Source organism: Penicillium robsamsonii, assembly GCF_028829455.1.
Source record: "Penicillium robsamsonii strain IBT 29466 chromosome Unknown utg000001l_segment0_segment0, whole genome shotgun sequence".
Lineage (NCBI taxonomy): Eukaryota > Fungi > Ascomycota > Eurotiomycetes > Eurotiales > Aspergillaceae > Penicillium > Penicillium robsamsonii.
Genome location: NW_026643219.1, coordinates 4,876,990 through 4,890,122, shown reverse-complemented (window position 1 = coordinate 4,890,122; position 13,133 = coordinate 4,876,990). Strand labels below are relative to the sequence as shown.

General features: G+C 50.3%; 7 protein-coding genes across 7 annotated transcripts; 4 read left to right on the top strand and 3 right to left on the bottom strand.

The window, feature by feature from the left end:
• Positions 1–890: 890 nt before the first annotated feature.
• Positions 891–1,928, top strand: N7447_001920 (urease accessory protein UreG; the record flags this gene model as incomplete). The annotated part of the gene is made up of 3 exons (XM_057226196.1): positions 891–1,066; positions 1,177–1,275; positions 1,388–1,928. The coding sequence occupies 3 exons, from the start codon at positions 891–893 to the stop codon at positions 1,926–1,928; spliced, it is 816 nt and encodes a 271-aa protein (XP_057090212.1).
• A 307-nt stretch (positions 1,929–2,235) lies between these two features.
• N7447_001919 (WDR46/Utp7 family protein) lies at positions 2,236–3,889 on the bottom strand (the record flags this gene model as incomplete). Its single annotated transcript, XM_057226195.1, has 2 exons — positions 2,236–3,201; positions 3,260–3,889. 2 exons carry the CDS (start codon positions 3,887–3,889, stop codon positions 2,236–2,238), a joined length of 1,596 nt encoding a protein of 531 aa, XP_057090211.1.
• A 312-nt stretch (positions 3,890–4,201) lies between these two features.
• Positions 4,202–6,682, top strand: N7447_001918 (small subunit rRNA maturation protein TSR1; the record flags this gene model as incomplete). The annotated part of the gene is made up of 2 exons (XM_057226194.1): positions 4,202–4,310; positions 4,374–6,682. The coding sequence occupies 2 exons, from the start codon at positions 4,202–4,204 to the stop codon at positions 6,680–6,682; spliced, it is 2,418 nt and encodes an 805-aa protein (XP_057090210.1).
• A 432-nt stretch (positions 6,683–7,114) lies between these two features.
• On the bottom strand, positions 7,115–8,277 carry sec17 (alpha-soluble NSF attachment protein SEC17; the record flags this gene model as incomplete). Its single annotated transcript, XM_057226193.1, has 5 exons — positions 7,115–7,354; positions 7,413–7,587; positions 7,662–7,968; positions 8,046–8,169; positions 8,245–8,277. The coding sequence occupies 5 exons, from the start codon at positions 8,275–8,277 to the stop codon at positions 7,115–7,117; spliced, it is 879 nt and encodes a 292-aa protein (XP_057090209.1).
• Positions 8,278–8,573: 296 nt separating this feature from the next.
• N7447_001916 (Aspartyl/glutamyl-tRNA(Asn/Gln) amidotransferase C subunit) lies at positions 8,574–9,149 on the top strand (the record flags this gene model as incomplete). Its single annotated transcript, XM_057226192.1, has 1 exon — positions 8,574–9,149. One exon carries the CDS (start codon positions 8,574–8,576, stop codon positions 9,147–9,149), a length of 576 nt encoding a protein of 191 aa, XP_057090208.1.
• Positions 9,150–9,381: 232 nt separating this feature from the next.
• N7447_001915 (DUF726 domain protein) lies at positions 9,382–11,547 on the top strand (the record flags this gene model as incomplete). Its single annotated transcript, XM_057226191.1, has 1 exon — positions 9,382–11,547. The coding sequence occupies one exon, from the start codon at positions 9,382–9,384 to the stop codon at positions 11,545–11,547; it is 2,166 nt and encodes a 721-aa protein (XP_057090207.1).
• A 234-nt stretch (positions 11,548–11,781) lies between these two features.
• Positions 11,782–12,744, bottom strand: N7447_001914 (uncharacterized protein; the record flags this gene model as incomplete). The annotated part of the gene is made up of 1 exon (XM_057226190.1): positions 11,782–12,744. The coding sequence occupies one exon, from the start codon at positions 12,742–12,744 to the stop codon at positions 11,782–11,784; it is 963 nt and encodes a 320-aa protein (XP_057090206.1).
• Between the last annotated feature and the right edge of the window lie 389 nt (positions 12,745–13,133).

Sequence of the window (13,133 nt, the reverse complement as noted above, 5' to 3'; positions counted from 1 at the left end):
TCCCCCTCTTGTTTGTTTACTCATCTAGGTCTTTCATTCCATGGAAAGATCTATTTTGCTTTTTTGGCACATAACGACTCAATTCACAATCGACGGGATTTAATCAGTGCTTGAGGCTCCCTCCCATCTTCCTTGAACTGGAAGTGGCAGCAGGCCTCATCGATCCTGCTCAACTCCGACTTAATGTACTCTATCTTCCTTTCAGCGTTTCTTTGGTTGGCTCGGGATCATTGCCTGCCCTTGCATGTTTTCTATCTCTTTCCCGTTCGGTTTTCATTTTTATCCTTTTGCCATCCATGTCTGGGATTTTAACGACTTTTGGATTGGTCTTTGTTTAGGCTTTTGCCCATTGCTCGCTGTTTCCTTGGCAGTCTGTTCATTTCTTCTGAACAGACACAACTATTGATATCCGTGTTTGGCGAATGATATGGCGTCCGGCTTTTACGTTTCTTTGGGGACTAAGTCTGCGTGCATAGGGGTGCTCCATGTTCCATTTGGCTTGATGTCTCCCTCCCCCTCGGGGCTCATCCTCTTTCTGCCGCTTTCTTGACGAATCCATAAATACCTGCTTTCCAATCATCATGCATCGTAGTTTGTATAGTTGGACGTATGCTGAAGGGTCTATAGCTACATAATGGTTACGGTTGAGATTACATTGAAATCAAATATCTTTACATATTGGGCATTGTAACCATAAATCCCCAGAAAATCTATAGAGTATCCTGAAATAGAGGCCGTGCGGCGAACTCGGGCGAATTGATAATATCGGCATTTGTTATCTATCAGTCCCCCCACACCGGTCTCCCAAGCGATAGAGCTGCCCCTCATCTGGACTTTTTCTCCAAACATCATTGTATTCACATCTACCTAGGTACCAATCTTGGTTAACAATGTCTCACTCTCACTCGCACGACGCCGGAGTTGACCACTCCCACGATGACCCCTTCAACGGTCACGGCCATTCACACGATATCCTCGATGGTCCAGGCTCCTACGTCAACCGCGAGATGCCCCTGATCGAAGGCCGAGACTGGAAGGATCGTGCCTTTACTATTGGTATCGGTGGGTATGTATAGAGCTTTCCATTCCATTGCAATCAACCTATCTCATCCGCCTCATGCCCATGCATATCCCCTCACCATAGATACATATCAAGTGACTAACGTAGATCGATAGACCTGTAGGATCCGGCAAGACAGCCTTGATGCTCCAACTAGCTCGCGCCCTTCGAGATGAGTATAATATCGCCGCAGTGACGAACGACATCTTCACAAGGTAAGAAAATACCCCACCTACCAACCCCACAACCAAAACAACCGAACTCATACCTACCTACTATACCACAAATCTTCTTAAAAGGTCAACACTAACCTCCTAAAAAAAATAGGGAAGATGCTGAATTCCTAACCCGCCACAAAGCTCTCGCGCCGTCTCGCATCCGCGCCATCGAAACAGGCGGATGCCCGCACGCCGCCGTGCGCGAAGACATTAGCGCGAACCTACTCGCTCTGCAGAAGCTGCAGAAGCAGTTCTCGACGGATCTGCTGCTGATTGAGTCCGGGGGTGATAACTTAGCCGCGAACTACTCGCGCGAGCTGGCTGATTTCATCATCTACGTGATTGATGTAGCGGGTGGTGATAAGGTTCCTCGTAAGGGTGGACCTGGTATCACGGGGTCTGATCTGCTTGTTGTGAACAAGATTGATCTTGCTGAGGCAGTTGGGGCTGATCTTAGTGTTATGGAGAGGGATGCGGCAAAGATGAGGGAGGGTGGTCCGACTGTGTTTGCGGTTGTTAAGCATGGAAAGGGGATGGATCATATTGTTAATTTGATTATCAGTGCTTGGAAGGGGAGTGGAGCTTATGATGTTAGTTTGGAGAGGTGGAAGGATGGGGCTGTTCGGGGGTCTGGCAGTATTGATGAGTAGATGATTTTTAGAAAGTTATAGTAAGTTTTGCATAGATTTGGACAAGGAATACGAAGTGGAATTGGAAGGGTTAGGGATGCGTTTATGAAGTTTAATATATTCAGTTGAAAGATGGTACACACGTTAACTGCTTTTTCCCTCCGAATACAAACATATTCCCCGAGAACGCCTGGAATGCAGCTGTCGCCAAATCTCCAATATGTCACAGAAGCCGCGTGTGGGCTGGGTATCTGGTTTTGGGCAGAGGGGGGTTGTTTCTCTACTGCTCCACAAGATGTCACACAAGCAAGAAACGAACTCAGTGATCTCATTTGGCGAAACGAGACAAAGCCGGTCCGAGTTCTAGACGTTCCTGCTTGAGCTTGTCCTTCGTGCGGGCAGCATACTCCTTGCGCAACGTTTCGGCCTTGACACGCTTCTCGTCGATGACGTTCTTTCCACCCTTCTTGCGGAGGTACTTGCGCAGGGCACTGTTGCGACCACGACCGCGGTTCTTGATCTTCTCCATGTGATCCTCGGGCTTGTGGTCCGGGTTGCGCTGCTCCTGATATTTCTTGTCGTTGATGGTATCGAGCTTTCCAATGATATTGGGGTCGAGCGAGATCATATCCGGCTGCAACTTGGTGAGCAGTGAGTGAACCTCTTGCTCCTGGCGCTGTCGGACGTTCTCGTAAGGGTTGGCCTCCAACGAATCGAAGTTGGGCTCACCGGCGCCGGGAACGAGGACGCTGGCGAATCCTTGGTCGTGTCCTACGCCAAGAATATCTTCGTATGGGCACCAGCGCACGTTCTCGATGCGCTGTCCGTCTCCGCCCCACGCCATGTATGGGCTCTGCACTTTGCCTTGGTCGGCTTGCGCGGCGTCGAAAAGTCCACGCCATACGCTCATTTGCGTGCCCCAGCCGACTGCGGTCAGTCCGCGGTCACTGATCGCCACAGATGCGCCGGGCTGGTAGCATGAGTATGAATGCACCTCACGGTACATGCGGATGTCCCAAACATTCATCTTTTGGTCTTGGCCTGTAGAGACCATGTAATGGCCTGTGCGATCCATTGCCAGTGACCGGACAGGTCCCTGGTGCACGAGTGCCTTTACGAGAGGGGTTTGAGAGTTGGGTGACCACAGAGTTACGGTACCATTTTGGTGTCCGACATGGAGGATGGCATTCCATGGGTTCTGTGCGAGAGCGGTGGGTTTACCCAACCGTGTAGCTAGCTCAGCGACGGTCTGGCCGGTTGAGGTATCTGTGTATTTGAGGTGACCGCTCATTTGCTATAAAAAGCTGATTAGCAGGGGTTATCTAGGAAATTGAAAGATCGAGAATACTCACAGCGCTTGCGAGGAGGAAATGATATGGCAGGAATTCCAGGAAGAGAGGTTCCAGGTGTTTACTCAGACAATGAATCTCGGTTCCTTGGTGGTCGTAGATATAAGTGTGCTTTTTCTGCGCAACAGCGAAGTACTGGTTGTTGTGCAGCCAGCGGGCATCCCGCACGGTCTCGTTCAGCTGTAACTCGCAGCCCAATTTGCCCTCGCGCCAATCCATCGTCGCAACATGTCCCTTCCGTCCTGCCAGCAGCAGGTCACGTCCGTTCCGGGAGTAATCCATGCGGTAGGGGCCCATATCAGGAAGCTTCAATTCGAATCCCTTCTTTGCTGTCTCGATTCCGACGCTGTCCCGAATCTCATCTTGGCGAACTTTGTATGTCTTTTCGAGTTCACCTTCAGGTTCGAGGAATCCTTCCGAGTGCTCGAGCAAGATCTCTGCATCTTTGGCTTGGAGAATAGCCTGGTTGTGCTTGAATTCCTGCCTCTTGATATTTGCGCGCAACTTCTTGTCCCGTGCACTCTTCGCATTGGCACCTTTGCCTCGTCCGTAGGTTTGCTCGGCTGCTGCAAGTCTCATCTTCGCTTCGTGGTCGCCCTTGGCAACAGCCATGTTGTAGGCTGAGTCGGCCATTTTCTGGAAATTTCTCGAGTTCGTTTGCGAAAGAACTCAGGAAGATAACAAGGCGGACGAAAAGCGTAGCTTCCAAGAAAAAAAGTGTTTTGCCCAAAATTTCGCCAAGATTTGCGCTCACCGCTCGCTTATCCTCCACTGGCGAATTTTGATTTCTTATCGTTGCATCTTTTTTTTTCTACAGAGGCACTTTCGTTTTTTTCTGTGTATTTGCCAGTTATAAATTGCTCTGGCTAAATATTTGTCGAGTTACTTTTGACTCGCCTCAATCTGGACTCCCTCCCTTTCCGATTCAAAGGGTCTAACGCCAATATGGCGCCTGCCCAGACTGTGCACCACCACCGCTCCACCACTAAGGTTTCGCACAAGCCCTACAAGACCAAGCATGCCTCCAAGAGCGCCTTGAAGGATCAGGCCAAAGGTATGATTTTTGAACTGCCCAAGCATTATAGATCATGCAATTTTAACGCTTATATCACTCTAGGCAAAATCGAGGGCGATGAGCGGGGCGGTCGTAAGACACCCCACCAACAGCTCAAGACGAAACTCGATCGCCGTAACACCGCCCGCCAAAGACAGGCATTGAAGCACCAGGAAAGATCTCAAGCTACCAGCATCTTCGCCGGCCAGAGTGGTGCTCCCCGTCATGTCGCAATTGTGCCGTTGTCCGCCGATATTGACGCCGCCGCCGCTATTGCTTCTATCAACGAAAGTGTCGATATTTTGACTGATGTCTCCCCCGATGGACCTACCCGTGTGCGCATTGAGCGATTCCGCCAAAGTGTGCAGTACATTCCCGCCAAGTATGACTTGATGAGTGCTTTGGATGTGTGCCGTATGGCCGACTTTGTCATCCTGGTCATGTCGTCTGAAGTTGAGGTTGATGAGGAGGGCGAGATGCTGTTGCGCTCGATCCAAGGACAGGGTATCTCGAATGTGTTGACTGTCGTCCAAGGTCTCGACAAGATTGAACCCCCTAAGAAGCGCCCCCAGGTGGCTAATTCGTTGAAGTCTTTCATTAACCACTTCTTCCCCAATATTGAGAAGGTTATGTCTCTTGACTCGAGACAAGAATCTTCTAACGCTATCCGATCTATCTGCACTGCTACTCCTAAGGGCATCCACTGGCGTGACGATCGCAGCTGGATGTTTGTCGAGGATGTCAAGTGGCCAGAGTCCAACTTGGAAGTGGTTGACGACGTCGTCATCACTGGAGTTGTTCGTGGCAAGGGCCTGAAGGCAGACCGCATTGTTCACCTCCCTGGATGGGGCGATTTCCAGATTGATTCGATCACAGCTGCGCCGCTAGCGACCACAAAGCCCAAACGGGATGATGCGATGGCCGTTGACGCGAATGAGACCACACAAATCTTGGATACTCCCACCGCGGACCAGGATGACATGGCTGCTATTGCCCCCGAAGAGATTGATATGGCGGATGACGACATGATTTCCGTGGCTGAGACAGAGAAGAAGGGTGTTCTGCTGGATGACTACCATTACTTCTCGGATGACGACTCGCACATTCCACCAGTGCCTAAGAAGTTGCCGAAGGGTACCTCAAATTATCAATCTGCTTGGTATCTCGATGATGTCTCAGACTCCGGATCTGATATGGATGATGATGAGCCAATGCAGATGGATACTGCTGGAGCACCCGAAGATGGTGTGTTCCCAGACCACCATGAGGCCATGACCGAGGGCGCTCCTTCAGAATACCCACAATCGGAGATGTTCCTCGACCCCTCCCCAGAGGACGAGGCCCAGGAACTGGCCGACTACCGTGCCAGCCGCAAGACCGAGGCCGAAGAGGACTTGGAGTTCCCTGATGAAATCGAATTGCACCCCAACGCGCTTGCCAGAGAACGCCTGGCCCGATTCCGTGGATTGAAAAACCTCAAGCTCAGCCACTGGGAAACATCCGAGGATCGTCCCTACGAGCCCGAGGATTGGCGCCGACTGCTGCAGTTTGCTGATGTCAGAGGTTCGAAGAACCGCATCATGCGAGAGGCTTTGATTGGCGGCGTCAACCCTGGTGTCCGCGTGGATATTCACCTTCGCGCAGTTCCTTCCATTCTGCGCAACGGCCCCAAGCCCCTTTCACTCTTCTCTCTGCTCCGCCACGAGCACAAGCAGACTGTGGTCAACGTCAGCATGACTCTGAACTCCAGCGTGGAGAAGCCCTTAAAGGCTAAGGAGCAGCTCGTCATCCAGTGCGGTGCCCGCCGCATGGTCGTCAACCCCATCTTCTCCTCGGCTGATAACACGCCGAATAACGTTCACAAATACGACCGATACTTGCACCCTGGTCGTAGTGCCATCGCATCCTGGATTGGACCCATGACCTGGGGCTCAGTTCCTATCCTCGTCTTCAAACAGAAGCAAGCTGAGGAGGAGGATGGTGACGAGGAGATGGAAACCGCCGATGCCAAGGAGGAGCCTATTGCCCTAGACCAACTCGAGCTTATCGGTACCGGTACTGTTGTCGCACCCGATCAGAACCGTGTGGTTGCCAAGCGTGCCATTCTCACTGGTCACCCCTACAAGATCCACAAGAGGGTCGTTACCATCCGGTACATGTTCTTCAACGCCGAAGATATCCAGTGGTTCAAGGCACTTCAGTTGTGGACCCGCCGTGGCCGCAGTGGATACTTCAAGGAGAGTTTGGGTACACACGGATACTTCAAGGCTACCTTCGACGCCAAGATCAACCCGCAAGACTCCGTGGGTGTCAGTTTGTACAAGCGCGTCTTCCCTCGCAAGGCCAGGGCTTTGGATGCGATTGCTGCGTAAGCTGTTGATGTCAATAGCACTGGCGAGGTGGGATGATATGATACCATTTGACTGAACTGATTACATGATGAGGGCAGATCTGCTGATTCTGAAGGGAGCATGATACACCCAAAAAGTACATATAGACCTTGAGGCATCTTAAAATGATGAATTACGAATCTTCTGCACTTGCATTCCGTATTTTCCAGTAGTATCTGAATGTCCAGGATCAAGGATTCGAGGATTTGATATTCCCATGCGAAGGGTGATGATTATCACTAGGAAGGTTAGACAAAATAAATCACTACAACCAATGGATGGTAGCACCGATCTGTTTTCATTTCCAGACCAGAAAAATTCAAGATAAACAAACGAAACAAGAAGCCAAAAACTTGAGAGTTAATATTCTCTAGGCATCACACGAGGGGAATCACCGAAGAAATCAATCGCCATTTAAGAGAAGTCCTCCTCAGCTTCCTCAATGTTATTCTTGATCCGCAAAAAGAGGGTTGTCTTCCACTTGTCCAGCTTGCTGAGCTGGTCAAACTGTCGGAGCTTGTCACCGAAGCCCTCCGGGTCACCACCCTCAACAGCCTGGGTCAGGTCCACGAGTAGCTGGTGCTCCCTTGTAGAGGCAAAAGAAGGATCAAGTTCTCGGTATGATTCCAAAGCACGGTTAGTCTCAACAAGATCCTGATAATATGTAATTAGTGTTCTGTTTGCTATGAAAAGAATAAGCTGGAAACCTTACTTTTGTGGCAAGGTGGCAGATGCCTGCCTTCAGGAGATAATCCTTCACAGACCACTTCATCAGGTTGTTGTTAATAGAGCTGCGGCCGATGCGTTCGTAGTTGGTGATGGCCTTGTAGTAGTCACTTTCCAAGGCGGCCAGGTCAGCCACCTTGAGGTAGTGCTTGTTTGCAAGGCTGTGTGTGAAGTATATGTCAGCCAAGTTGTTTACTCGAATTCACAGATACCACACAGATCGTGAGATACATACGCTTCAGCATTATCACCCTCGAACCAATCAGCAGCCTTCTCGTACGCCTCCAGCGCCTTCTTCATATCTCCAAGCTCAACCTCATACAGTTCAGCCAGGTATTGCTGCTGTGTTGCCGCGCGGCGCAAGTTTCCTCGTAGTACGTAGTGCTGGATGGCACTGGAAAGCACGCGGGCAGCATCCTCGGGGTCTGACTTGCGGTAGACCTTGAACGCCTCCTGGAGGTTATTGGCAGCGTCGTCAGGTTCGTTGAGGTTCGTAGTTTGGATGGAGGCAGCTTTCTCAAAAGCCTGACCGGCCTCCCTGTCTGTTTGAGAACACAGATCAATCATCGGGCTTGGCTATGGCAATGCAACGGGCTGGCTAGGCCGCGGGGTAGCTCACTCATTTTCTGTACTCGGAACGCATTTGCAGCCTGGGTATACAGATCTGCGGCGCTCTCATACTTCTCTGATCGTCCTCCAAACCATGCAAAGCCACCACTAGCACCGGACAGCGCTTTGTCGGCCTATTTCATCAGGTCTAGTTAGCTATGCGGACTATCGTCATCGCCTATGCAAACAAGGCGGGGAAGTATGCATACTTTCTGGAGCAGGACACGGGGATCTTGAGTCATCTTGGGTGGATGTGTCTATTTTTACTGCGATAGGCAGTAGTCCGCAAATATTCGATGTAAAGTTGGAGTGTTGTGGCCAAACGGGGTACTATCGATGAGAGCATCGATCGGCGGGCCCGTGGAGGCGGTGTCGTTTTATTTTTCGGGTCTCCGCCTAAGCTCCCTCGTGTTGTCTTGCGATTTCGGCGACTTTGGCCATTTACACACTGTACTGTTCGTATTGGACTCTGCTTCTATCTCAGTCGGATACATTCCTATATTTGCATTTTGGGCTTATCATCCCTACATACGCTACAATGATCTCTATTCGCACTACTGCTCGGCTATCCCAGTCGCTGCGCCCATGTCCTTCCCGACTCAACACGACCTTCTCTCGCTTCTACTCTTCCGAAAAATCCGACAGTACACATATCGAGGCCATCCTTGGCGCGCCGAACTGGTCTGTCAGGTCGCTGCTCCCGAACCCAGCTTCAAAGCCGCCACCATCAGTCACACCGAAACAACTCCATCATCTTCTGCGCATCTCGGCTCTTCCCCAGCCTGCCAATCAAGAAGAAGAGCAGTCAATGCTTGACACACTCGAATCTCAAATCCATTTTGTGAAGGAGATCCAACTTGTTGATACTACCGGCGTCGCGCCGCTGGCTAGAATTCGTGACGAAAGTCCTGCTGCTATGGAAGAGGAAACGATTGGAATCGAAAGGCTCAGGGAGGCTCTAGCCAAGGAAAAGGTGTCCGGGCGACGGGGCAAAATTCAGCGTGTCCCAGGTGAAAAAAACGATCGTCCGGATGGAACAGCTTGGGATGGGAATGCGCTCGGGTCCGCCACAAAGACAAAGGGGAAATATTTTGTTGTTGAAATCGGCAATTGAGTTGTTTCCTCAATTTCCTACGGCATTGGAATATGCAGGAGGCATAGATATTCCCCATGAAGCGAAGCAGAGTGATGTCAACATGGTCAAATGTTTCTGCCTCAGGCTATTGTGGAGTCAACGGCCCGTGACTATCGGGGGCCATGACAGCATCGCCCCTCTCCAACAACATCGACTTCTGCCTGTTTGCTCCAAAGGTTGTCAAGTCATTTTTCACTTTTGTTCGGCGTCAATGTTCAAAAATTTCAAAGAAAAACATGCAGGATTCTTTGAATCCAAGCAATCCAATGCTTCGGAAAGCGATCGCGGTCAAGATCTCTCATCCATCTTGGACCGGTCGCAGCGCGCTGACTTAACTGTTCTCGTCGCTGAGGTAGCTGAGTCGATGCGGGTTCAGATTTTGGAGCTTTATGAACATACAAATCCAAAGGATGACTCTCTCAATCGCTCTAGCCCACGTCCGTCTCCGGAGGCGGACCGCGATGAAGACACGCCACGCTTGCCCCCAAGACCACAACGCAAGCCGGTTCCAGGAAATATCAGAAGTCCACGACAATCCTCTACTAACAAGCCGTTGAGCCCTCAAGCTAAAGTCACTGCGCTCTCTGCTTTCGAGGATTGGAGGGATTCTGTCCTTTTGCGGGTTGGCGCGGTCGTCAATAAAAATGATGACGATCAGGGGGAAAAAGATGGCCAAGAAGAGCTGCAGGACGCTGCCAAGACTGAATACCTTCCACTGGATGAGGATAAAGATAGAATGGCCAAATTACAAAAAATATACCACCCTGTGGAAACACCCTTGGCTAAACTTCCTAAAGCCACAAGGCTGCTTATTCTTCACTCGCTTCTCCTTTTAATGCTCAGTCTAGAGCACTACAGTGCTTATTCAAGGGTCTTGATGCTGAATGTCACGTCCAGTCTGAATATAGACATCAACGTGCTCAATCAAGACGAAGTCAGTGTCGCCCGTGGATTGCTGCAGACGGCTTTGGCACTGTCGGCAGACCAAGACACCAAAGAGCAACCAAAGAAAAATGATGACATGAGGAAATGGAAAGTTGGCCTTGCATCTGTGGCTGGAGCCGCTTTGATTGGCCTCACTGGCGGGCTCGCAGCTCCATTGGTAGCGGCGGGTCTGGGAACTGTCATGGGTGGATTGGGCCTTGGCGCTACGGCTGCTGCTGGGCTCTTGGGTACTTTGGCCGGGAGTAGCGTTGTTGTCGGTGGCCTGTTTGGCGCTTATGGTGGGCGTATGACTGGGCGCATGATGGAAAAGTACGCCCGTGAAGTGGACGACTTTGCATTCATTCCGATCAGAGGAGAACGCCGCCGCAACGTGAAAGAGAAGGAGTCTGCTGAGCAAGATCATCGTTTACGAGTTACCATTGGTGTCACCGGATGGGTCAAGGAGGAGTCGAACTTCGTGGTCCCATGGCGGGTAATTGGTGCCGATTCTGAAGTGTTCGGTCTTCGCTGGGAGATGGAGCCTTTGATGAAATTGGGTAACGCGATCTCAGCTCTCGTGACTAGCGCAGCATGGTCGGTTGCTGGACGTGAGGTCTTGGCTCGTACTGTCTTCTCCACCATAATGAGCGCGGTGATGCTTCCCCTAGGTCTCATGAAAGTTGCTGGCGTCGTCGACAACCCGTTCAGCGTGGCTAAAGCCCGCGCCGACAAAGCAGGCGAGGTCCTCGCCGATGCCTTGATCAACAAAGCCCAGGGAGAACGACCCGTGACATTGATGGGGTATTCTCTGGGATCTCGGCTGATCTTTTCCTGCCTCCACAGTCTAGAAAGGAGAAATGCCTACGGTCTAGTTGAGTCGGTCATTCTGATGGGGTCACCCACCCCTTCAGATACGGAGGACTGGCAAAAGATTCGCAGTGTCGTAAGCGGACGTGTTGTGAACGTGTTCTCTGAAAATGACTCCGTACTTGCTTTCCTGTACCGAACTAGCAGCCTTCAACTCGGCGTCGCCGGACTGCAGCCGGTTGAAGGTGTTCCAGGCGTCGAAAACGTGAACGTAAGCGAAATGATCAGCGGTCACCTGCGATACCAGTTTTTACTTGGCAGAATCCTTACCCTTACCGGGCTCCAGGACCTTGATCCTAATGAAATTGAACGTGAAGAAGCTGCTCTCGCCTCCGAGGATGAGCGGCTGGAGAAGGAGCGGTTGGAAAATGAGCGTGAGGCCGGTGTCAAAGACCGCGAATCATCTGCTGCACGTGATACCCTGAACAGCGAGCATGGCTTTGGGGAAGATGCACGGTTGCAGAAGAAGGTCGAGGCACAGACCCAGGAGAACATGACTACCCACCGGATTGAAATGCTCGATATGGACGACGATGATTATTCGGCGCCTTTGAAGGAAGATCCATCGAAGCATCCTGCCCTCTAAATGAGAATTTGAGATTTATAGTACAGCCATTTCATTGCATCTCTCAAATGTTCCTTATTTAATACACACGAAATGTCAACTATTGCAGTAAAAATAGGCTGGGCGTTTGAGATTCTGTCTCAACTATAAACAAACAATTGGTGGTGAAAACAGTATTTTCAGCTAGTTATTTTCCTTCGCATAACATAAGCCAATTCCAATATTCCAAAAATCACACGCATGTTGATCCCTTTGCTATACCCACACGCTCAAACGGTTCATAGTCGAACATTCGGATTCCTCGGCGCCAGTTTTATCTCGCCCTCTTTGACCTAACCAATCCAAATAGGCATGAAATGTCCGAAACTGGAACTTGTCAGACCAGAACCTCGAAAGCCAGTCGTGAACATTGCTAAGCGGCGGAATGCCAGTGGGAAAAACATTCGACCACATTCCCGAGTCCCATCTCATATAAATGACTTTGTGATAAATTCCAAGTCCATCGCATAAACTTGATTTGAACGCATGTATGGCATGGTGTAGTAGAATCAGAATAATGTATCTCCTATTCGATTTACGAAGCCAGGGATCTGTGTTCTCGATAACCCAGGGACTAGTATGCAACTGGTCTCGGAGTTGAGTCTCATATGGCGATTCCCAGATTTTCCCGTCTCGGAACCAGTTTTTGTATCGAGCAAGACGAAGGAAATCGGCCGTTGTGCCCAGCATCTCGTCCAGGCTGGTTTCTATGAATAAATGAGTTTCAATGAGTGCGTCTTTAATTCGGCGGGCGGCTGTGTCTTGGGTCATGGTGTATAGCTTTCCTAATCTGAGCTCGATGCCGGTTTGGGTGAATAAACCCATCAAGCGCCGGTAAAGACTGTCGAACTGTTCGTTTGACATCGCGGGCACATTTGTTGCGGGATCCTCATCCCATAGTTCCAGACGAAGGAAGGGTAACATAACAATGTCTTTGTCAGGACGGTATGTATATAGGGGCTTGATTGACTCCTGTAGGCCCCCCATCTCGTAAAATAGACCTCTGTTTGCTCGCCAGTGAGCTGGTGGCTCTCTTGGACGCCATGACCCCTTTGGGACCAGCTCTATATCCGGCCGAGCAATGGGGATGACAAGATCAACTAGCGCGTTGACTCTCTGCCAAAGTAATACTAGTTGACCTGGGTCTGTTGGATCTGGGGGGTGGATATGCACTTCCATGGTCGTTTTTGAATGCGGGAAGTTGTGGAAATGCATTTCGGTGTCCGCTCTGTTCCTGAGAGTCCACTTGGTGTCTATAGTTCTGGATTTCAATTTTATGACCATCCACTCTCCTCGGTAATGTGCTAGGTTGAGTGAGATGATCTGGACGGAGTTCTTGAATATATGGGACGAAATCTCATTATAGAGGTATCGACTGGCGCAGAGAATGGATAGGGGGTTGTCCTTGGGCAAGAGTGATTGTGTGTGGATGGACGAGATGAGATATTCCCATATTATCAGGCGAAGCTCTATAGGAAGTATGGAAAATTTTCCTAGAAAATGGAGTGGAAATTCCATTATGGGAAAATGAAGGCGTTAAAAGTGTTGATGATTGCAAAGTATTAGAG